General features: G+C 37.7%; 1 protein-coding gene across 1 annotated transcript in view; it reads left to right on the plus strand.

Annotated features, from left to right (window-relative positions):
* The window catches only part of TRDN (triadin), a 241,172-nt gene that overhangs the window by 124,556 nt on the left and 93,362 nt on the right, over positions 1 to 23,254 (plus strand). The window contains 2 exon segments of the mRNA XM_062573067.1: positions 16,948 to 16,983; positions 20,194 to 20,247. Of these exon segments, the coding sequence (XP_062429051.1) occupies positions 16,948 to 16,983; positions 20,194 to 20,247 (90 nt within the window).

The raw sequence follows: 23,254 nt of genomic DNA on the forward strand, positions 1-23,254 counted from the left end.
AGAGCAATACTTTTCCCTCTATTCCTCTCCATTTCTGTTCTTCTAAAAAGGAATGCTCTGTCACTCCACTGCAAATACTGAATATTTGCTGATTAATGTTTTAGATTAGTGCTATTGTCCACGATACAATTTTATCTGTAGTGTTACCGGAGTGGAGTTCTTCATTGCTCTCCATTAACTGTATCTCTGTGATGCATTTGTTTATTTGCATGTCCGCTCACTCTTTCTCAGTTCCTCACTTCCCCATTCCTCTCTCTCCCTCTTTCCTTCTGCTGCTGAAGAGAAGCAAGAGTCATCTAATGCAAAATGGTTTTCAGTCTTTAGCAGAGAATGAACTGAAGGATTCTTAATTAGCTTTTAAAAATGCATTGTAGATGAAAACACATTAATCCTCTGACCTTCAGCTAGTACAAAAACATCGTGTTAATTGTTCTGAAAAATAGATAATTCCATTGTTACAAACTCACAGGTCTTGCTTAAACAAACATAATTGTCAGACACAAGGGTCTGGCACAACCACACTTGAAACCGTGTTCTGGATAAAGAGAGAGCTCTGTCTCCAAATGCCCATCAAGGGGCTTGTTGAGCAGAGGCAGAGTAACAAGCACTAGCCAGGAGCTTCCAGAGCACGCCGTGGTGTTGATCACGTCAGTTTGGAGGTGTCCAGCTTGGAGTCTAAGAATAGAAATTCTTTCTTGAAAGCCTCGGTGCCGAGCCTCACGTGAAAATCAGGGCTTGCAGAAAGTTTGTTAGACTGGAGAAGCCCCAGGGGAAGTAAACCTGACCTGCAACTTTTTGTGAAAACCTGAAGCATCACCAACTATTATTGGACAGGTGATAATAGTTGTTCAAAACATCCTGCTTGATAAATATCACAGGCAGGAAAATGGCTAAAAAAGAGAGATCTCTCCCTCTTTCATTCTTCTTATGTTTTGCTTACAAGGTAAGCTTATAAAGTGTAATTCTGCTACTATGGTCAGACTAGAGTTTATTTTTTAGTGGAAACAAAACTTTGCTGTTCAGAGATTAGTGTTTTCGGAATCTCTTAATTTGCTTGCAGGGTGTCTCTTATTGCTCCCTTTCTTAAAACCTCAACAGTCTGGAGCATCTCTGCTTCTTCTTCTATGAAAATTCCCCAAAGTTCATAATGTTCACCAGCAGCCTTTGTCTTTAAACCTGATTGCTACGAATGCCTTTCCCACTTCATTTTAGTTCTCACAACAAATAGCACAGGTAATAAATGAGCTTTAAAAGCACTGAAAATGTCAGCCTGGATCATCACATCATTTTCTAACTAAAGCTTCGCTCAGCTGTCAAAGATGATTTTGCCTTCCTGTTATTGCTGCATAATTTCAATTAATAAGTAATAAAATCCTAGATCTTGTGCAGCATTTTTTGATAGTAAATCCCAGAAACACTTTACAAGGGGAGTCAGTGACTTTCCCCCATTCCCCACGTATGGAAATCCAAGTACAGGACACATCACCCAGACCAGTTGCCCACTGGGCAGAAGGTACATATTTTCTGAAAGCCAGACCTACGTTAGCTTGATTAAAGATCCCAAGCTCTCACAGGCACCTTTGCTGCTTTCCTAATAAGAAACCTGGGATATCAACCAATGCAATTGATGCTCATGAAAAAACTATTTCTTAAAAACATAAGGCCTGATCCACTGGGCAGGTGCTAAAGAGTGCCTAGGCTCTGACCCACAGCAACAAATGTTTTATGAGTATCAAAGTCCACTACATCCCTGAACAGTTCTGCTTAGCCAGCATAAAACAAGTTCGTGGTGTGCAGACCTACTCATCTCAGATCAGCGAGCATGATCCAACTTTTGTATTACTGTGTTGGTACTTTTATGCTCCCAGTAAGGCAACGGTTTTCATCGGAGCCTTTATTAAAGACAGCGAGCCCCTGTGTCAGGCGAGCCCCTGTGTGAATCACGGAGCTACGTGGTGCTACGGCTGCATCCCTGACACGTGATGCCCTATCATGTGTTTCACACTAAGGAGTGTCAGCAGAGGAGAAGAGTGGCAGTGTCTCCCTAGCTACCAAAGGAAATCATTGCCTCCTGAATAGGAGAAGTCTCTGTGGGATTAAAGTCACAAATCTTGAGGTACTTTTAATGATGCCGCTGTAACATTCAAGCGATCCTGTTCCGCAGTCATGCAGAAATAAACTAAAAGTTGATCTCAGATGTAAAAATTCAAAACATTATCTTGTGACCACCACAGAACTAGGTTATGCCTCCTACCGTGTTAACCAGTGAGATCAGGAGGCTGAGTGGAAAGTCCATGTTTAATCAAGAAGGGATGTTATAGTACTAAGTAGGCAGAGTAGACTGAAGGTAATCAGGAAAGAGAAAATGACCTCTCAGCTCCCAAGGCTTCAAGGCTTTTTTTTTTTTTTTTTTTTTTTTTTTTTTTTTGCATTAGTTGACCACACTCTACTATCATCAACTCTACTTTGTTTTAAAGGCCAGTATGTGTACTTGCGAAAAGACAATGATTTTATAGGAAATGGAGAGAAAAGACCATTTTATGCTCCAACAGTATGTTCTGTATTTTTGTGCTTTATACAGAGAGAAAGACAAATTCCTCTGATAATTTTTAAATTCCTCATCTTAACAAAAAAAAAAAAAAAAAAAATCCATTTAATTTTGTGACTTCCTTGGCTCAGCTTTATCTTTTCATTCTTTATATTAATCAGTCTCTTACTATGATAAGAGAACAAGTAGTGACACCTGCTGGACAATTGTCTCTCTCTTTTTCTTTTTTTTTCCATTTCATCTGCCTGTTTTCTGTTTTGTTGTTTACTTTTAAATGTGGCTATTTAAAAGAATTTGTTGGTGAAATTATGTGTCTATGATTTATTTCCCCTAGCTGCATATGCTATTGCAGCCGTGGCTAGGAAGATGTTATAATGCTATCCAAATGTGACACCATCATGAGAAAAAGCATTTTGGAGGGATGATACTTTCTACTTTGAAAAAAAACATGCTTGGCTTACCCACTGATCTAGAAAACTACAGTGTGCTCTGCACCTTGCTTAAAATGCTTTGAATGCATCCAGCTGCAGTGGATCAAACGCTTTATCTGGGACATAATGTTGATTCCGTATTTTTATGATGGGAAAACGGGTGGTGCTTGTGCACACGTGTAGGAAGACTTCTCAGCTGTCTCTGAGGAGCAGCACTGCGGCTGGGTTTGAGACACCACGTCTGCCCAGTGCAGCCTCAGGAGCGTTCTTTGGGAGGGGAAATAACTGAAGTGCTGACAGGTCTCAGCATGCTGTTCCTGGCCTGGCTACTGCCACGTATCTCATTTTCCCTAATGTCATAGATGTCATGTGATAGATGTCAGCAGACAAGAGGGTGGAGGGTGCTCTCAGATGAAGCCCAGTTGTCATCTCTGCAAGGGCCAGTGGGATGTAGAGGCTGTCTCAATTTAGGCTGCTTGCAAGGGCAAAACAGAGATGTGCAGATGGACAAAGAGAGGCCAAGGTAGTTTTGAAAGCAATTGACCCATGTAAAGAACATAACATATGCTTATTCACAGGTTTTATTGTGACTTGTTAGCCAAAGTATGAAGAAAGAGCATAAAGTTCTGTGGTAGGAAACTGGGGTGCAAGTGTACATATATGCATATTGTGGATTGTCTGGACCTATTTTTAGAACAGCTGCTATAGCATGTAGAAGGAAGAGGTTTTGAGGGATAGATTGCTGTTTCACTGTTCCTTCGCTTTATTTTTTAATGAAATAAAAAGGTTTTATTTGTAGCTAGCTTTAGAGAGGTTGGGAGGAAGAGGAGAGATGTATGTAAAAAATAGGTAACAGAAATAATAAGCATTGAATTGCCTAGTGATTCTTTATGCAAATAAAATGAATGTATAAAGGTTGCAGAGTGTGTTATGATTTTAGAGTGAATTCAAAACAAATCATGTTAAAAAGTAATACACACACAGAGAGAGACACACATGCAAAGGAAGATCTAGGTATGGACCTTAAAACTGAATCTTCCTTCTTTAAGTTACTACTTTCCAAAACTCTCTTGATAGCTGTAGGGGCCATGGCTTGGTGTGCGTATGTACAACCTTCAGCAAAGAGGACACTAGCTCTGGTCTCATATTAGCAATAATTTCAATTATTATTATTACATGAATTAATGTCCCCATACCAAACCCTGTAAAAACACACAGTTTTCCCAGCTGGCTTACTGAAGCTTCAGGTTTCATTTCACATACTACAAACAAGTAGTAACTTGCTCATGACACTATCAGGCATCTCAGGTCCAGCCTGTTCAGCCTTCCTTCCTCCTCCCCTCCGCCACCTCTTCCTCTCCTGGGTCCTATTTGGATGTTTCCTGCCATTTCCTGGCATTTTTGCATTAGTAGAGGTTTTTCCCTTCACACACAGATACACATCCAAACCACAGAACTGGCTGTATTTACTAACCCACAGAAATGCTGGATTAAGAGTCCACTATAGTTACCAGCAGATGATGTTATTCGCTGTTCTTTCTCTAACACAGGCAGGGTTTTCACACTATCTCTTGACTTTGCTAATAATTTCCTGTTTGTTGGGCTTTGTATAACAAAATCACAGAAAGTGGAGATGGAAATGACCTACTAGGTCATCTAATTTTTCCCTCTGGCAAGGTAGGATAATTCCTTAAAGAATATCTTCAAGTGTTTTATCCAGTTTAGCTTTAAATGTCTGAAGTAACTGGGCCTCCATCAATTCCCACAGAAGATTATTCTACAACCTAATAGATCTCACAGTTAAGAAGTATTTCATTCCAGTCTGCCTAAATTTTCTCTTGCTTTATTTTATCCCATTACTCAGAGTTATATTCTCTTGTGTCACCCAAATATAGTCTCTCTAACTGCAGGGCCCAATTTCCTACTGCCTCGCGCATTATATTGCCATCTACATTTACATCGTCAAAGTAGTTTTAAAACTGACAAGGTGAATGGCACGTTGAGGTAGATAATTTTTCAAACAGCTATGAAATAAACCTAGTAACCAGGAATGCAGGCCATGGCTACACAACACCTTTGTATAAGCCACTGGTGAGACTGGAAAGTGTGTATAGTTAGTGTTCAAATTGGAGGAAGCACAGAAAAAAAAAGTTTATTTACAAATAGAGAATATGCCTCATAGTGAGAGACTTCTGTTCATCTCTTCAAAAAGAGGTGACTGTTATAGTGGATACTAAGTACCTTCACCAAAAAAAAAAAAAAAGGGAAAAAAAAAGGGCTACTACAGCTCTTTAGTCTAGTAGTTTAGTAGGAAGAGTTTAACAAGAATGAATGACTGGGAGCCAAAGCTAACTGAATCCAGGCTGAAAATGAGGTACATGTTCTTAACACTAAGAATGATAAACTAACATAGCACAGGGTGGATATTGCTTTCCTTGATGTCTGCAGAAGGGGATTGTTTACCTAATGGAAAATACACATCAGCTGACAAAGTGCCTAGTTGAAATATAGGAGTCTCTGACAACAAAGTGTCAGACTAGATAATCTGATGGTGTATTCTAGCCTTGAGCATTACAGATGTATATCCTCAGAGGTGCACATGATAAGCAAAGGCAAAATGCAGTGGAGAGTCAGGTCCTCGGCGACAAAGAGTCTTACAAATTCATTGGGAAAATGGAAAATCCTTTCTATTTTATTTTCTATGTGCCTTTGTAAGCTGAACACATGACAGGTAGTAGTTCTGTATGTCCTTCCATGGAAAATAAAATAAAAGAGCCTACTTTTCTAATTGATGCTTCCAAAATCATCAGAAGACAGATATGGCTATATAGTAAAAAACAAGTTTCATCTCTCCAAACAGATAAAAACAGTAAGGGGGCATTGCAACAAAACAAAATGAAACCCCCCAGCACAACCCAGAGACAAACACAGCAGATAAGCAATTCCCATTTTCTGTATGTGGTGGGGCACTAAGAGAGTCTGCTCCTGAAACAAGACAGAAGGCAGCTCAAAAGACATGCTATACATCCCATCCCGAACATTTCAAGCACTTAGCAGACTTTAAATCTTGAATTCCATCTTCAGCAGTGATTGCCAACAAGATTTCAAAGATATTTAGGTGCCTAAAGACGCAGCATGGCATCTGGTGGGATCCACAGACATGTCAAGGTAAGCCAGGCACATAGCTCCCATTGATCTTCCATGAGAACTGAATTCCTAAACACCTCTACCATTCATGAAAATAACACAGAGGCTGAAAGGTCACTGTGTTATTTCTGAGAATATCATCCCCTATTGCCTAGTGAATGGGAATAGTAACAGCTGGGAACGGTAACATTATTTTATACTAAGACCAAACACTTAACGCCCTTCCAGGACTTGATTAGAGTTCAGTGCTCAGGAGCTGGAAGCACTGTGAAATGCAAGGAGATAAATAGTCAAAAATAAACTTTTTCTGTCTTCCCCTTTTCTCTCCTCCACCTTGCAATGCCCAACATATGACCAGTTCTTCACTGGAGTTGATTGTGGGGGACCATGAGAAAGAGGACTGACATCTTTCATCTAGTATGAAATCATCTTTAGAGGAAACTCTACCTCTCCCTCCTCCATGTGTTGTGCAAAGAAAGCTCTAGACAGCTCCACTGTCTGAGGAGCCTCCTCTGTCCATGAAATATTAGCAGCAGATGAATAATGTTTAAGCACCTTTCACTGGCATAACCTCTGCTAACTCTTGAGAGAGCTGAGAGCTTTCAAGGCTAAGATTGCTCAGCCCAGACGTTCTTCATTGCTTTCATTCTTTTCTATCTTTGATCAGAACAGAGCAGGGAGTGATGAGTGAAGGGAAAATAGTGGTAAGACCCTGTTAGCAAAGAATTAGAAATGCCATCCTGTTTATAATAAAGAGAAAAGGAAGGAGGCTTGCACTTGTAGTATAAACTCACTTTTTGTAAACTGACATGAGAATCATCCTCGCGCAAACTAGAATGGTCATTTTACTGTCTGGCAGTCAATCTTTTGAAGTTGCATTGTCAGCATTGTAAAGAACCTTTTGGAGAAAGGCAATATTAGAAATAATCAAGCTTAAAACGGTACATATTCAATATAAAGAGCACACAGGTAATCAAATAATCATTTTGCATTTGATCTTTCAAATATGTAGAATGAAGTACCTGCACTGTGCTAGCAGCTGGGTGGCATAGCTTTAATTAAAGAATCTAATTTATTGCATCAACATTGTTTATGTTGGTTTGGGGATTAATGTAATGTTTATTTTTCTAGTCACATCCAGAAATAACGGGATTAGAATATGCCTATGCCTCGAACAATGCAAAGTTAATCTTTTTAATGAAGAAAAACAGTTTTGTTCCCTCAAAATAAGACGTACATCTGAAACAGCAGACCTGATAGTTAGGATAATTATTCTATGCAAAATATCCATGCACAGACACGTCACTCAAGTTGTAATGATATACCAGGCACTGCTATCTATTTTCTGTTGTCACTCAATGGACAAGCTGGAGGCTTGACCTAGAGCTGAATAAAGTCACTGAAAATCTTCAACATTTGGATCACGCCAATGTTTTTTACTTTTACTTTACTTTTAAAATGGAAAGGTAATTTTTCCCTTGATCTTTAAACACAATTTTAAAAGCTTTTACTGAATTTTAGTGGAAATATATGTGGTAAAGTTCTTTATATCACACATTCAAAAGTATAATAGGGTGTCTCCTGGACACCTTCTCTTAGGCGTGTTTGTAGAGGTATACTTGATTCATGTAAGGCATCCTTTACACTTTATTTTCAGTTATGATTGTTAAACCATGCAGTAAATGTTCCCAGTAGCCATGCTTGTTCTCTTGATCTGTTTTTCAAGAAGCAGAGCTGATTTTGTGGCCTTGTTATATGTAACTGAGAGACTAAGTCGGATGAAGTATTATTGAGTGATTAGGATAATAGAACGGGCAGATGTTCTTCAGAGGAAGATCCATACGTAGCTGTGGTTACAAGTGTATTGATTTTTAGCTTGATGCAGTAGATTCTGCATGAGGTTTCTTTTTCATAGATTTTGCTTCTCTTTCGAGAGTGTAATTAGAGTACTGCATGTCACCTATAAAGATGAAACGGATTATTCAAGATTTCTCTTTTCCGAGAGTGAGGATGCTGCCTGTATCCATGTTCAGAAGTACAAAAAAAAATCTTAATTCCAGTGACAATGTTCACAGATGCCATCTGTAGACCTGCCTGTCCAACAAAAAAAGAAAAAAAAAATCCAAATATGTTGATGAGTACATAAAAAGAGAAATTCAAAGTCTCCATACAGTTAATAAAGCCTAGTCTTATTCTTAAAAAAAAAATGCACTTGCAAGTAATTCAAAAGTATTGGTGCTTAGTTTTCTTAAGAGAAATGCATAGAGTCTATATCCTCCACACTTTTTTAAGAAAAAGTAAAAAATAGTGAAGAAAATTTTTAACTGTAATCATATACCCACTAACTCAATGAAGTTATGAAAGTTTATTTGAGGAAAAAATCTGGTTCTTAAATTTTAGGAATTAAAGTTATTGCCTACATGTGCCACACACAGAAGGGCTTACTTTCTTCCTAAATTATTACAGCTTCTGTAATTAGCTGTAGTTAGAGCTTCCTCCTGTACATGGATGACTGTGGTCTAATATCATGTTCCAAAGTTTTGTTTTTTTGAGCTATTCCTGGTGTATACAGAAGGCAAAGGAAAACATTTCCACCTGTTATGTAGTGGGGGAGACTGAATCCAATCCATTTCAGTAATTTCAAAGTAGAAGGAAGTAATCACTAATTAATGATAGCATGAGTCACTGGTACAGCTGAAATTGGTTGTTCCCAAAGCGCAGGCTGTTTCTTACCATGAGTATAGCTGAATCACTTGTTTGCTCTTATCTTTCTCTACTTGCTTCATTTTTCACTCTTTTGAAGTTTTTTTTTTTTTTTTTTTTTAATAATCTTGGGAAATCTGCTTGAGGTAGCATTTAGTGTTTCAGTCATACACATTGCTGTGCAACATTTGGGAAAGCTCCATGGGCTTTAGGCTACTACCTGTCTCTGATGCTGAGCTGCTCTGGGCTTTCAGGCCGTATGTGGCCATGCCTAACATATAGCTCCTTTATAAATGGGGACGGGCATGGTTGTGCATGGAGACAGGGAATTGGGATGCAACACACGCAAGTGCTGGTGAGAGGAAGGGTCTTGGAGGCACTAAAGATATTAGAAATGAACAAAAATTTCATTGCTGCAAGTGGGGAGGAGAGAAAGAGTGAGGAGAGGAGGTGGTGAGGAGGTGAGGAGAGCAGGCATCCTCCAAAGACAGTGCAAGGAAGAGCAGTGGAATATTTTTCCACTTCAAAAATGACAATCATCAAAGCTGAAGATGGAAATTCTCTTTAAAGGCAGTTTATCGACTCCCATTTAGGGTTAGAAACACTCCTGCTTGCTCCCTGTGTCTTTACTTGATCTGGTAACCGTGGCTAAAGCCCTTGAATCTGATCTTAAGGAAATGAGTTGCTGTTACTGGCAAAAGGAGACAAAACATTTCACTGTTCCTTGACACTTACTTGGAAGCATTTGCTTTTAAGTGAAACAATTATTTTTATGTTAAAGTACCTGAGACAATACACAGTAAAAACAGCCCCTGCCACAAAGATTTGCAAACTGAATTTTAAATGATCTGTCAAAATTTTAGACAAGCACCATCACCAGTTTTCTACTATATTAAACAACAGAAGAATGTTCCCTAGTCACTTTTTCACAATTCTAAACCCTTCAAACCCCTTTAAATCTCACATTAGTTATCAGCACCATCTCATAAGCTAGTCCCATGTTGCTCGAGGAAAATTGATTTCACCTTACTGAAGCTCCACTTCCTCCCAGTTTTATCCAGCAATAATAATTCTATCTGCAATTCTCCCTCACCTCTTGTCCTAGAGGCTAGAGAGATTTGAACAGAAAACCTGCAGTCTGGGATTCAAGAGTTACTAGCCTCTGCCCATAAATTTTCCTGAGTATTTATGCTGCAGTAAGAATAACTATTAGACTTATGACTACAAAAACTTGTATCCTATTTTATTTATGAAGAAGCCATTAAGATAACTTAGATCCTAGAATTTCTTCTAACTGATTGTCAAACAAGAAAGGACTGGAAAAAGGACTTTATGGATATTTGGATTGTTAGGAGTCCTGAGTTATTCCCAAAGAAAGTTAAACTCTAGTCTAGGAGTTCATAGCTATCACCAACAGGGATCAAGGAATAACTCTGAAGCAGCTGTGGTTGGGCCTCTTGCTTTTCTCTTGTGCGTGATTTCAGCCTCGCTGGTACAGTGAGATGACTTTCTCATGCTCACCAAGAAGCAATCTTTGGAAGATGCAAGGGCAATTTCTGTCAGAAGCTGTCACAGAGCATATGGCAGACTCAGGCTCAGCGATTAAGACAGGGAACAGAAAGAAGTGCAGGCCCAAACACAGAATTTTCCATGTGAGAAAAATGTATTGCTGAACAGCTTCTTCTATGACAATATTGAATTTTAGGGCTGTGCATATTGATAAGGGAATCTCACCTTAGTGACTGAAATGAGCCTTGCTAGATTTTGAAAGCTCTGAAAAGAAGAAACAATATTGTTTTAATTCCCTATGATATAAAATTTTGAAATAACTTTAATTATAAAATGAAGACACCTGAATATATGTTTTATAAACTGGATATTACAATAGAAAGTGGAAGCACTCTGATAAAACGCTTTTATACTTGGCATCTGCTGTTTAGTCATCGTTGAAATCAAAATAAAAAAGAAAACTTCCCAAAACTCTATGATGTGATAAGATGATGCTGACTTTATTAATGCCAACATCAAACAACAGTTTAAAATTAACATAAAAAATATAAATTAGAAAGCAACTGAGTATAAACTTTAAAAGAAAATTCAGAATTAAACACTACTCTTGAGTATGTATTTACTCTTGAGTAAATACTTCTCTTGCTAGAATATTAGTTGAAATGGCTACCTTTTTGTGGAAAAAGTTGTGGAAAAAGAACTCCAAGTGAATGAAAAAAAGAAGTGCTAGACCACAGTATATTTCATCAGGAGGTTTGTAAATGAATGTTTATTTATTATGTGTTTCACAGGGATTCATTCTTAACTTCATAATGCACAGCTATCTAGGGCGTCTTATTCTTTTACCACTGTAAATCACATTAACTGCAAATCTTGGTACTTAATAAATTGTTTTTAAATTCTGGTACATCTGCTAGCTTGAGAGCAGACTGTATGGATACTGGTCTCTTAGCGACTTTAATTATGTTTTTCATTCGCATGATGGAAATTTGCAGTCATTAGATGCCACCTGCTATCATTTTTATTTCCACTCTTTTGAACCCTTGCTCAGGGCATGAAAGGGAACATTAGCTTTTGTGCTTATACAATGCATTGTCTTAAAAGCTCTGCTGTGGTATTAGATGTGCAAAACCAGAAGGAAGTTTCCAAATGGTGGTCTCGGTTATGCTTTGGTCAATAATAACAGCCAGAAGCCTTTTTTTTGCCAGAGACCTAGTACAATTCTAACTTCACGGTGTCAGAAAACACCTTGTCAATTTTCAACACAACTCCCTCTGATTCTTCAAGTTTCTGTTCATGTCTGCCCTCTTCTCTGTTTATTCTCCAACTTTTTACTACAAAACTAATTAAATACCTAAGTCAAAATCAATGGTAAGAGCTAAGTGAGGCAGGGTTTGCATAAATCCTGTTAAAAAGCTTCTTTTTGAGTCAGCTAATAGAGCTATAGTCATGTTGTGTGTGACATTTGATTCTTCTGTGGTTATATGTGGACCATTAGCCAACTAATGGGATTTAATGAAGTCAGTTCTAGTAGGTGATCATCAGCTAACAGGTAAAGAAGGTAGACAGTCAATGCAAGCTAATGTTTAGGGTGACAACTCCTTTAGTAACTACTTAACAATTTACATTTCTCTTTAGTTTTTGATTCAGAGAATTCTGCAGGCATCTTGTAATTCCCAAAGGTTTCAGTGCTTTATTCAGACCAGCTAGGACAGAGGAATCCTTGTATTCTTATTTTTAGTCTTTAGTAAGCTCTCTTAGCATTCTTAACCTTAGTTACCGAGTAACCTTGTGTTTGATTAGAATATTGTCTATTACACAATTCAGACAGTGTGGTTGTGAACTGATGCTTAAATTAGTCTCTATTGTAAATTTGAGATTATAGTCATGTTCTTCAGTAAGTTTCCTAAAAGAAAGGTTTATATCGATACAATATACAAAAGAGTGCTTTCAGAAGTAAAACTATTTTAGGCAGCTATTGTAAACAGCACAGTATTAGCAGAGCTATCAACATATCTTCTCTGAAATATTTGTATATCTGAACAAAACCTTTAATTTAGGAGGATTTTTTATCCCTATATATATATATATATATATATATATATATATGTATATACACACACATTTTTAGGTAGAAAAAACACAGAGGATCTTTTTATAAGAGTACAATTTCAGACATATATATTTTCTAGAATTGTTGTTTGTATATAAAATTATAGGTTATATGGAGCTATTGAAGGTCTTCTGCTATTCCTGCATGTACATTATGTTATAAATCTATTGCTAAAAAACGTATAAAGGTTTTGTGAACCTAGATATGGAATTCACATCACAACAATGTTTGAAATATTCAGTTTGGTAATTTTTTTTAAACTCATACAACCATACTCTGTAGTAGAACATTGGGGTATCCTTGTCTAATGGCTTATTATGAACCTCCTAGGGACTCACTGCCATGAAAAGCACTATATGAGCTTAAAGGGATATTTTTTTCTTGCCCCATGTGTAGTTTAGATGTCATTTGCAGTTACTGTGTACTGCTAGTTTACTTCAAAAGAATGCTGATCGAGGCCTGAGGAAAAGATCGAGCTCTGTACTAAAAAGAGGCAAAAGAATAAAGTACTGCTTTGCTGTTTCACTGAGATACATCTATGCTGGCTGCCAGATGTGCATTCCTAGTTTGAATTCAAAATTGATCCCTTTAGCCTGTGCAGATAAGTGCAGAGCGAAATTATGTTTGTTAAAATTTTTAGTGTTTTTTTAATAAAATAAAAAAATTTAACCATACTTTAATCTTTTTCAAGAGCCAGTAAAAGAGAAACCTGTTCAAAATCTGAAAAGAGGGGAGCTGTTTTTATTGTATAATAACACCTACATTTTGAGATGAGAGAGCAGAATACAACTGTCTTCAAATATCTCCTGAGAATAACTGTAAAACAGAGGTTGGTTCACAGTCCTCCACAGCTGACAAATGATTTTGTTAGCTCTAGTGCTTAGCCTGTTAAAGTCTGTTATAGGTGCTTTCAAAAAAGCCTATGGCTAAGATTGTCAGCAGTATCCAATAATTCTCCATGTCTTAGTATTTGGGTGGTCTATCTAAGCCCTTTAATAAGAATTGAATATAAAATAGGTCCTCAGCACCTTCTAAGAAAATTAGGTGCTTTGAATCTGGGCACCCAAAATACCAGCAGCCTTAAACTTTAAAGTTGTGATCTCCTATGGTAGGTCCCAGGAGTTTACTAAACATTCTTTTCATTGCTTTAGGTTGCTTAACAAAACAAAACAAAACAAAGAAATATTCCCTGTTGCTGAGTGTCAAATAGTTCTGTCACCAATACCAAGGACAGTCATAGTACCTTTGACTGCGCTGCTGGCCGAGGCGGCTAGCGTACCTGGCCTGATGCTAATGCGTTACACGGTTTCCATGAAGTGTAGCCGTTGGTTTCATGTGATACACATGTCTTTCCTGTTGCAAGACTTCACATGTGAAGTTTTAAAGAGACAATAGCCTAAAGCTCTGGAAATTTTTCTTCATAGGCTGATTGGCAAAGAGGTATTGAGGATAATGTCTGTACTTGGCCTAGCACAGGTGGAGGGAAAAGGTAATTTCTTCTGGAAATCCCTCTTAACTAACCTGAAAAACAGATCTATTCATAGGGTAGTATTAAGGTCAGGGAGCTTTTTTCTCTCTCTCTCTCTCTCTCTTTTTTTTTTTTTTTTTTTAAGGCATCATGCGTGTGAAGACCAGAAGTATTGTGAGCTGCCTTCCCTAAGCACACTCACACACTCCAATAATTTAAAAATTTAAAAGCTAAGCTCTAGACATGTGGAAAACAAAATAAATAAAGCAAAATGCTCATTTACTTTAATTGCACTAATATAACGCGTTGTTCCATTCTTTTTTGTTTGTTTGTTTCCTGTGAGCTGTTTAGTTACTTGCTCTTTGTGCCTTTAGGAGAGCTATAGCTGCTAAGAATAGCAGGTGCTTGCATTTAGGGATCTCTTATTCAGAAGACTTTTCCTTCCATTTGTCAGATCTACCAATCACTCCATACTTTACAATTAGGTCATTTATTTCATTCAAGCATGAGGTTCTTAGATGTAAGGGTTATATACCCTCAATAGGACTCCATGCTTTTGGGTCCAACAAAATCTCTTCTGGATTTTTTTTTTTTTTTAATCCTCCTATCCTAGATGCATAAATATGGATTTAAAAATCTAACTTGAGACATCTTGGCTTGGAAAGAGTAGCCTAAGAGTAAAAATATTTACATTTTCTTATCATTATGTGCTATTGGAATCAGTTATTGGTAATTTTTCTGCTCTTAAATATGAGTAAATTGTAAGATTTTCTTTACTAGGAAAAATTGTTCAGATATTTATTGTATGCTATATATTTCAGATGATCAGAAAACACATTGATTCTTTTAACATAAATTATGGCTCTAAAATATATTAAAATATGTTGTCCTAATAAATAATGACTTATTTGAAAAAAATGAAAGAAAGAGCTTGAGGGTTTTATTTAGATCCCGTCCATTATTGTAAATGATGCTGCCAATTTATTTATTTTTTTATAACCTCCAGCAATAGCAGATTATTGTGATAAATGATTCATATCACTGCAATGTACACCTTTTAAAATTTCCATATCTGGCAACTAATAGGCACATCTTGAAGGCTTCAACAGGCTCCTTAGCTAGATAACATGGCTTAAAGCTGCTTCATGATTAATTTCATCTAAATGTAGTAATTATCATACTTTGAAGTAATGCCTGCAAAACATGCTTTCACAGAGAGTTAGTGGAAGCAGAGGATTAACCTAGAAACATTTTAGTTCAGAGCAGCATATCACCCAAACAGAAATATATTTTCCTCTGAATTTTTCACAACTTCTTAATAGACTACTTGGCAGTCATTTACATTACCTTATCTCTTATCAACTTTTTCACATTAATTTAGAGAGCAACAGAAACTGAAGCAACTTTATATCGTTATCAGTAATGGGATAGTCTTGCTTTTGCAAGCTACTTAATTTGGCAGCTTCTGCCCTGAAGTATTTCTTGTATTAGTACTTAAAAGAGCAATTAATTTATCATTCATTTATGTTGTGGACATAAGCATTATCACACCTATATTCTAAGCTCACGATAGATTAAGGAGGAATCTCATTTCCTTACGAGCATCCAAGAGAGTAATTTCTACAACCATTCTATGCATTTTCAGTTGTCCCATGTGATAGGACAAGAGGCAATGGGCAGAAACTGAAGCACAGGCAGTTCCGCCTGAGCGTGAGGGGGAATTTCTTCCCTGTGAGAGTGATGGAGCCCTGGCACTGGTTGCCCAGAGAGGTTGTGGAGTCTCCTTCTCTGGAGATCTTCAAGGCCCGCCTGGATGCAACCCTGTCTAACATACTCTGGGTGACCCTGCTGAGCGGGGAGATGGATTAGATGATCTCCAGTGGTCCCTTCCAACCTTACTGATTCTATGATTCTATGATTCGTGAATCAATTCTTAGTTGCACAGATGATGCTAGTGAAAAAGGTATATCAGCCCCTCTCCCCAGTTCAGTTATCAAAGTGACCCAGTTTGCTAACCAAATAAAATCTCAGATGTTAATTTGGATGAACAATTATAATGAAAAGATAATCCATCCCTGAATATTTCTGCCCCTTTGCACCTACTTGGTAAAAATTCCACATCTACCCTCACTCATCATAAAAATGACTTACAGTACAAGAGTTGTGCTATCTTAACTAGAGATATGATTAAACAGCTTGGTTAAGTCTTACTGATAGGCTGTCTGGCTATACTGTATTTTGATATAGCTGAGTTATTTGAATTTCATTTAAATTAAACAAGGATGGATTTACCTGTTTTAAGCAGCTGAGACATAGGACTGAGTTTCTTCAGGTTTGTAGGCTATTCCACATCGGCTGAGTTATGGTAACAGCCATATGTGTGCTGTTTGTCACAAATATGAGAGAACTGTATTAACCTGAATTTCAACTGAGCAATGGGAAAAACTGGAAGCAGGAGGGATCTTCTCTCCAGGTTGGACTGGAAGGATGGCTTGCATTCTTTTGGTGTCCTCTCTTTAATTATAAATCTTCTGTTTGTTTTGGCATGGGGGAAACATGTAACTGCCTGATTTTTGGCTAGGTGTTTTGTGAAACCTTCCAAACTAGGCATCATTTGTATGGCTGTCAGCAATTTTAGGAAGACTAGACTTGATAATCCCTTTCATCATATGTCTCTATTATTAGATTCTTCTACTGCATTTTCCCTTGCATTTGCTGTAATCTGGGAATGGCACATGGGGAATGGCACAGCTAGCACATGTAAGCCATGGTAACTCAATCATATGTCAGATCCCACAGATTACTAAAATTAAACAAGAGTGTCCATATTCATCCAGACTTTGTTGCATTTTCACTTTAAATTAAATTAATGCAACTCTACCATGAAACAGAATTCAAGTGATCCACTACATTATAACAGTGCTCTTTGCAGCAAATCAGGTGTTTACTTCTAAAGCACATACTGCTGTTTTTTGTCTACCTACGCACTTTCTATGTTTTCATGAATATGTTTTTTTTTATTTTACAGATAAAAAAGAAGCTGCTGTGTCCAAAGAACTTAAAAGTAAGACACTACTATGCAGTAGGTTATGATCTCTTACATGTCATGTAATTTTAAACAGCATGTTTCAATAATCCAAAATTATAGTTATTGAATTGTTGAAAACACAAAGAAGAAAGTAGCTACACCATTTATAATTGAAAAAATGAAATATTTAGACTCCAGCTGCCTCCTACATTCTAAATTCATTCTTATGCTGTTTCTAATCCCATACTCTTTGTGACTGACAGTTCTGCCTTCCCCTCTTTCTGTCACTGTCTTCAAATACAAAGGTTTCACAGAGAAGCAAATGTCAAGTTAGATCTCAGTTGAGTGTGCTCTCAGAAGCAGCAAGTTTGGTAAATGGGCTGAGAAGATTCAGGGTCTAGCAGGTTTGCAGAGGGTCACCTGAGGACCACCAGACTTGTGTAAATGGAGCCTGTTTACAAATGCAAAATCATGGCATTGCCTTATCAGTTACCTCAGCTTCACATGGAGAGGCTTCTGAGGCTGCAGAAATGTTGGGACTGGGCTCTTCTGCATGAATAACAAAATCATTCTCTCAGAACATGACATTGGTAACAAAGGAACTCTTGCACCTTTCTTTTCTACAAATTTGTAAGCATTAATGCCTCAACACAGTGAAGATAGTTACAAGTAGTTTTGTTGGCAAGACTCCAACTGCTCAGAATCTTTGTTCTGAAAATATGACGTATAATAAAAGTTAGGAAATATCTGAGGCTTCAAAGGCTCAGTCAAGTGCATGATTAAAGAATGTATTGACTCCGAGCTCATACGCGATCTCTCCCAACCTTATGGCAGAAGTTTAAGTGTTCTCTGTGGAATCCCTTACCAACCTCAGTTTTTCAGGAATTTATGAGAAGATTTCTTTTGGCATCCAAGAAAATCTCGTACTTTGCTTTCCCACTCAAATTTTGCAAAAACATTGAACAAAAGTTATAATGGATTTGGTGTACAAATAATGATCTACTAGTGGTATTCCTGCCTGTCTGCAAGTAAGCCTTGAAGGCTCCATGGATTTGAGCACATAATTCTTCTAACAGGAGTATTGTCTAGCAGCTGCTACTGAAACATTTTATGAATTCCAAAAAGAGTTTAAAACAGTCGCATCTTTGTTTAGTGCTATAAAAAGTTAAATGTATTAATAAATTACAAAACTTTTTTGGTCAAAAATGTCCTTCATGTTATTTTTCCTCAACCAAAATTATTCTAATTGCTCAAAATAAAGTATTTCAGATGAAAACAAAAATTCAGGTGGACCAAAAAGAATCCAGAATCCATTTGTTTTCAGAGATGTTAAGAAACCAAAAAAAAGTGTTGCTGGCCAGTATGTTCTACCTGAGGGAGAAGGGAATAAGTGCAGGAGTCCTGCAGTTCTGAAAGAAGTCCATCTTGCCACTTGCAGAGTATGTGTGTTGGATCTCCTGCTTCTGCAGGAGCAGGCATTCAAGAAAAAAAAATTTTAAGGAAACCCTTCTTCAAGGTCTTCTTCTACATATTTCCCTGAAGGATGAGTGAGTACCCCAACTAATTACAATACTGTGATAATAATTAAGATCCAAATAAGTTAGGATATAATTATCTGCTGCAGACTTTTAAATGAATGGAAACAAAACAATTGCACACTTGCAAAACTATATTTTGTTTTCATTCTGTTTCACAAGACAATCTGATGCATCTTTCATGAACTTGTCAAAAGACTGGAGGGGAAGAACTCAAAATTACATTCCTAATTTAGCCATATTATTTTTCTTTGTAATAACACAGTGACAGATGTGAAGGATTAACTAACTTTTTTTGGCATTCTGTAATTCAAATGTGATTAAAATGATTAATTATTTCCTCTCACAATATGGAAATGTGAATTATTAGTTAGCAGGATTTTACAGTTGATATAAAAAATCCATTATGAAAGCCAGTGGAGTTTAGCTTATGGATATTTGTTAAATTATCTTGGTTTAAGTACAGCCTGTTTTGGTAGTTCCTGAGGATACAAAGGATTAACTAAACTCTAGTAAAGAGTAAATAAATCCACAAGACTAGTCATATTCTTCTACCCAGGGCTGAGATTCTCAAAGTGTCCTTTGGGGATTCACATACCCTTCATCATTTGAAACTTCATTCCACAAGGAAAAGTTTTGTTTCAGTAAAGAGGAGATAACATAAATGTTTCATGAAAAGATTGAGATCAGAAGAACTACAGTTAAGCAGTCTGAGAGGGGTTGTTTCTCTACCAGGAGAACCAAGCAGCTGCTGTTTCAAGTGCAGTATCAAAGATTGAGTTGTTCCCCTGATGTTCCTCCATTCCTCAGCGTGGAGAGAGGCTCCTCAAGTATCAATGTCTCTGAACGTACTTTGAGAAGCAGCCCAATTTTTTGCTTTTTTTCATTAGGTTTGGATACAGGTTAGGGGACAGGATACTATTTTGAACAGCTATGAGAACTTAGGAGGTGCTGTTGCTGAATTCACAGATAGGCCAGCTACTGTAGGCTGGCTCAGGACCTCCTGCCTCTCTCAACTGCCAGATCAAATGTAAAGGCTTCTGGTCAAACGCTGCTGCCCATCTGGAGAGGTCAAACCTTGGCAGTCTTCACCTACCTTCTACTGAGCTCTGCACCCAGTATAGGCTGACTCCCCAACCGTGGTTACGGCCGACAGCAGCGAGCCACACCACCACCGGAGCATAGTGAAGCCTGAGTGTCCTGGCCGGTAGGGACAGTGCGGCTGCACTGCCTCTCTGCCACAGCGGCTGCAAACGCTCACAAGTCCTGAGCACGGCACGACCTGTGAGCGTGGAGCCAGCCCTTCCCTTGTGAGGTACCTGCTCCGAGCTACCCGGGTTTGAGCTCCTGCCTCCCTTTGCATTCCTACAGAATGCCACAGATAACTGCTTCACTCTGCTTTACCGATGGATATGGAATAAGTAGAGAGAAAAAATAAACAAAGTGATTGCTAATGGCAAGATTTTAGAAGTTGCTTTAGCTCTTTGGCTAGCTATTTTGTTCAGATCATTGAGTTAACTGAAAGCAACTTAGTTCTTTCCTCTCTGGGTAATCTCTTTGGTTGACTCTCCACTGAAAAGTTTGCCACAGGCTGTATCTTTCATTGGACACCCTCCTCATATTTCTGTCTTTCAAGATAAAACTCTTTGTAGTAATTGATTTAATTTTTTAATTTGTCCCCCCCCCCCTTTTTTCTTTTTTTTTTTTTTAGAGCCAGCAAAAGCTCCTGCAGCCAAACCAACTGCCACAAAACCAGCACCACCAGGTAAAGGACTAAATATAATCTTTTCTCTTCATATTCAACACATTTCTTGTATTTTTGAACCAGTTTATTGCATCATAGCACCATCTACTGGATTATACAAAAGCCACTGTTTTGGCTTTTTGTCCGCTCAAACTAAAATACATTTCATTGTGATAATCTGTATGCAAATACTTTTTGAAGAACGATAGCATTTTGAATGGCCCTCTAGCATTTCTAATAGCTTCTTGTCCTCCAAAAATGTTTGTAATGAGTTTCTGACTTTCATGACAGCAGTAAGCTGCCATACTGGGCTTTTTTTCAGGGCTGGAGCCAAAAAAAAAAAAAAAAAAATCAATCTAAAGACTAGTTTCAAAAAAGCGAGTATTTACAGACATGAGTTTCCAGGTTAGGCTTGTAAGTATTCAAGCACTTCAAGAAGGGACCTGATTTTTCAAAATGTTAATCCTGCAGTAGTTCCTACACAAGCAAATGGAGCTCATACTTGATCTGCCTTAATATGCCCTGAAAAGTTAAATAAACTTTTTGAAATACAATAGTGGCACTAATTCACATTAAATTCAGACTGGATTGTAAAAATCAACAACTTTCTGTTAATTTCTGCTCTGTTTTGCTTCACAGTCCTCTTCAAAAAAGCCCCATTGTCTTTCTACTTGATTTAGTAAAACCTAAATACTCAGAATATTTGTAGTTTTCCCAGGCTTTAAATTAGCTATCAAAAAAAAAGGAAAATTTGCATATGAGAATATAATAGGTATAAAATCCATGTTATTCCTTTACGCTAGAGTGGCTTATGCTTCTCCAGGCTCAGCGCAGCTGAGCTGAACCTGATGCTGGCATTGCAGGGACACACTCCACGGGAATCTTTCTAGGCAGCAGAGTCTCAGCACTCCTATTTACAGCCCACTGTCCTTGCGTCTTCTTGCCTTCAACTAATTCAACTTTGTGTGGTTACATGGATCTATGAAGTGATTTTTTTTTCTTCTTCACTTTGAGTGTGTTCTCTAGCAGTATTTCTCTAATGTAGATCTTCTCAGTGACCTAGCTCAGAATGCAAATCCCCAAATTTTTGAATCACCAACTAAGGGAATAATAACTTACATCAGCAGAGCAGATTGGGAATTGATCGAAGATCAAGCTGGGAACCTTTTAAGTTTTCTCTATTGCAAAAGGTTTTGCAGCCTGGAATTGCAGTTGATATAGGGCAGTGTAGGGCATATCACGCAGCTGTTAACTGTGTGAAGCAGGCTTTTTAGAAGTCACCTTTCCCCATACCTCCCCATCCTTGTCTTCTGTGGTTGTGCCTCGGCTTGGCACAATATTCTATTCTGCTAACACAACCGGGAAAATCCTGTAAGCCATTGTCATGGCTTAGAATGAAAAAAAATATCCTAAAAGTGTGTGTGTGTGACAGGGTGTTGAGTCTGGATCGTTTTAGTGAGTCTGACTCCACAAACATTTATATCTGTGTAACAGATAATTTTTGTAAGTGGGCTTTATTGCCAAAGTGTGTTGTATAGCTAGACCTATAGATGTCTCCACACTGCATTGCAGAAATCATTATTTTAGAACCATATGTTTATAATTAATTCATCCCACCTGCTTGCATCCAATATTTGTGTTCATTTTTGAAAAATATTCCAATGAGTCTGCTTATTGGCAGGAATGGTGGTGGCAATAGTCTGCTTAAGATACTGAAAAGGGGAAAAACTGTCATGGCTTATTATGAAAAAATAAAATGAGTTCATCTGTTCTAACATGTTTCTAAATATCGAGTTTGCCTTACAGATGATAAAGAGCATTAGCTTTTTGACTTCTACATTTTTACTTCCCCTCCCCAAATGGCTCTGTTCTCTGAAAATTAATTTACATGCAGAATAATTCACTATAGCAAAATATTAAATATGCTTGTTTGGCAACATCATAACCAGACTGCTGCCTATTAGTACAGGAAATTAAGTCCATTATCCAATTTCATATTTCATTTTCTTTCATATCTCTTATTACATTGCAACCTGTACCCCAGAATGCTTAAAGCTGAAGGTTTATTGCTATTAGCATACTGAACAGACTGAGAGCACAGCTGGTCATCTTCCAGTGCTTCTACATCACATATGTTCTGGGTCTCAGTGCTACTAGTGAAGAAATCTCTGTCTAATGCATTGTGCACTATTTTTACCTTTATACATTTAAATGGGGAGAGCAAAGAAAATTAATGTAGAATTTTGAAGTCTATGAGAACTTCTGATTCTGGAAACTGATGGCTGCTCTAGGAAATCACTCTCAATGAGTATCTGTTACTTGATTTTCAATGTGGATATTTTCAAATTTGTGTACTGTATCCTCTAACTCGAAAAATTACCACTCTGGCACCCAACTGAAGTTGTGCTGGAGAGCATAGCCTTTGGCTTTAAAGAAAAGGAGAATAATTTCAAGTGCTGTTATTCAGAAGGGAGAAACAGTGGGTGAAGATACTGATGCAGCAATTTCATGATGCTAAGTCTTCTCCTATTACACTTTCTTACGGTATTCCTGTCCAAATTCTCCTACTCTCTCCTCTCCTTACACTGTGATGCACTACCTCTTCAGTGGTGCCAGCAGGGAAGGTCTGGGCCTGACCTAGACTTACAGAAAATCTGCCTGCTTATCTATCTATCTATCAGCACAGGCATAAACATAAACAGATATGAGTGGTCATGGTGGTGTCAAAGTTAACTTAAAGCTAAATTTCCTTAATTCTTTCATTTTGTGGTGAGGACAACAATTTTATCAGTAAATCCGAAGAGTCAGCAAATAACAGCAAATAAGAGCAAGAGCCCTTCAGTGGGGAGAGCAGATACAACATCCTAGATCAGCATTATAGCCAAAGACTTTGTCCTAGAGCCCCAGTCTCAAAGAGTAATAAAACTCTAAAGTGGTTCCATTAATCCTCTTGTTTGCATTTACCTCTCACTGGAGGACTGAAATCTTTTTTCTTTGAGGAAAAAGCATAAGTTTCTTTCATATGATT

This window comes from Rhea pennata, chromosome 3 (genome assembly GCF_028389875.1).
Source record: "Rhea pennata isolate bPtePen1 chromosome 3, bPtePen1.pri, whole genome shotgun sequence".
NCBI classification, from domain to species: Eukaryota; Metazoa; Chordata; class Aves; order Rheiformes; family Rheidae; genus Rhea; species Rhea pennata.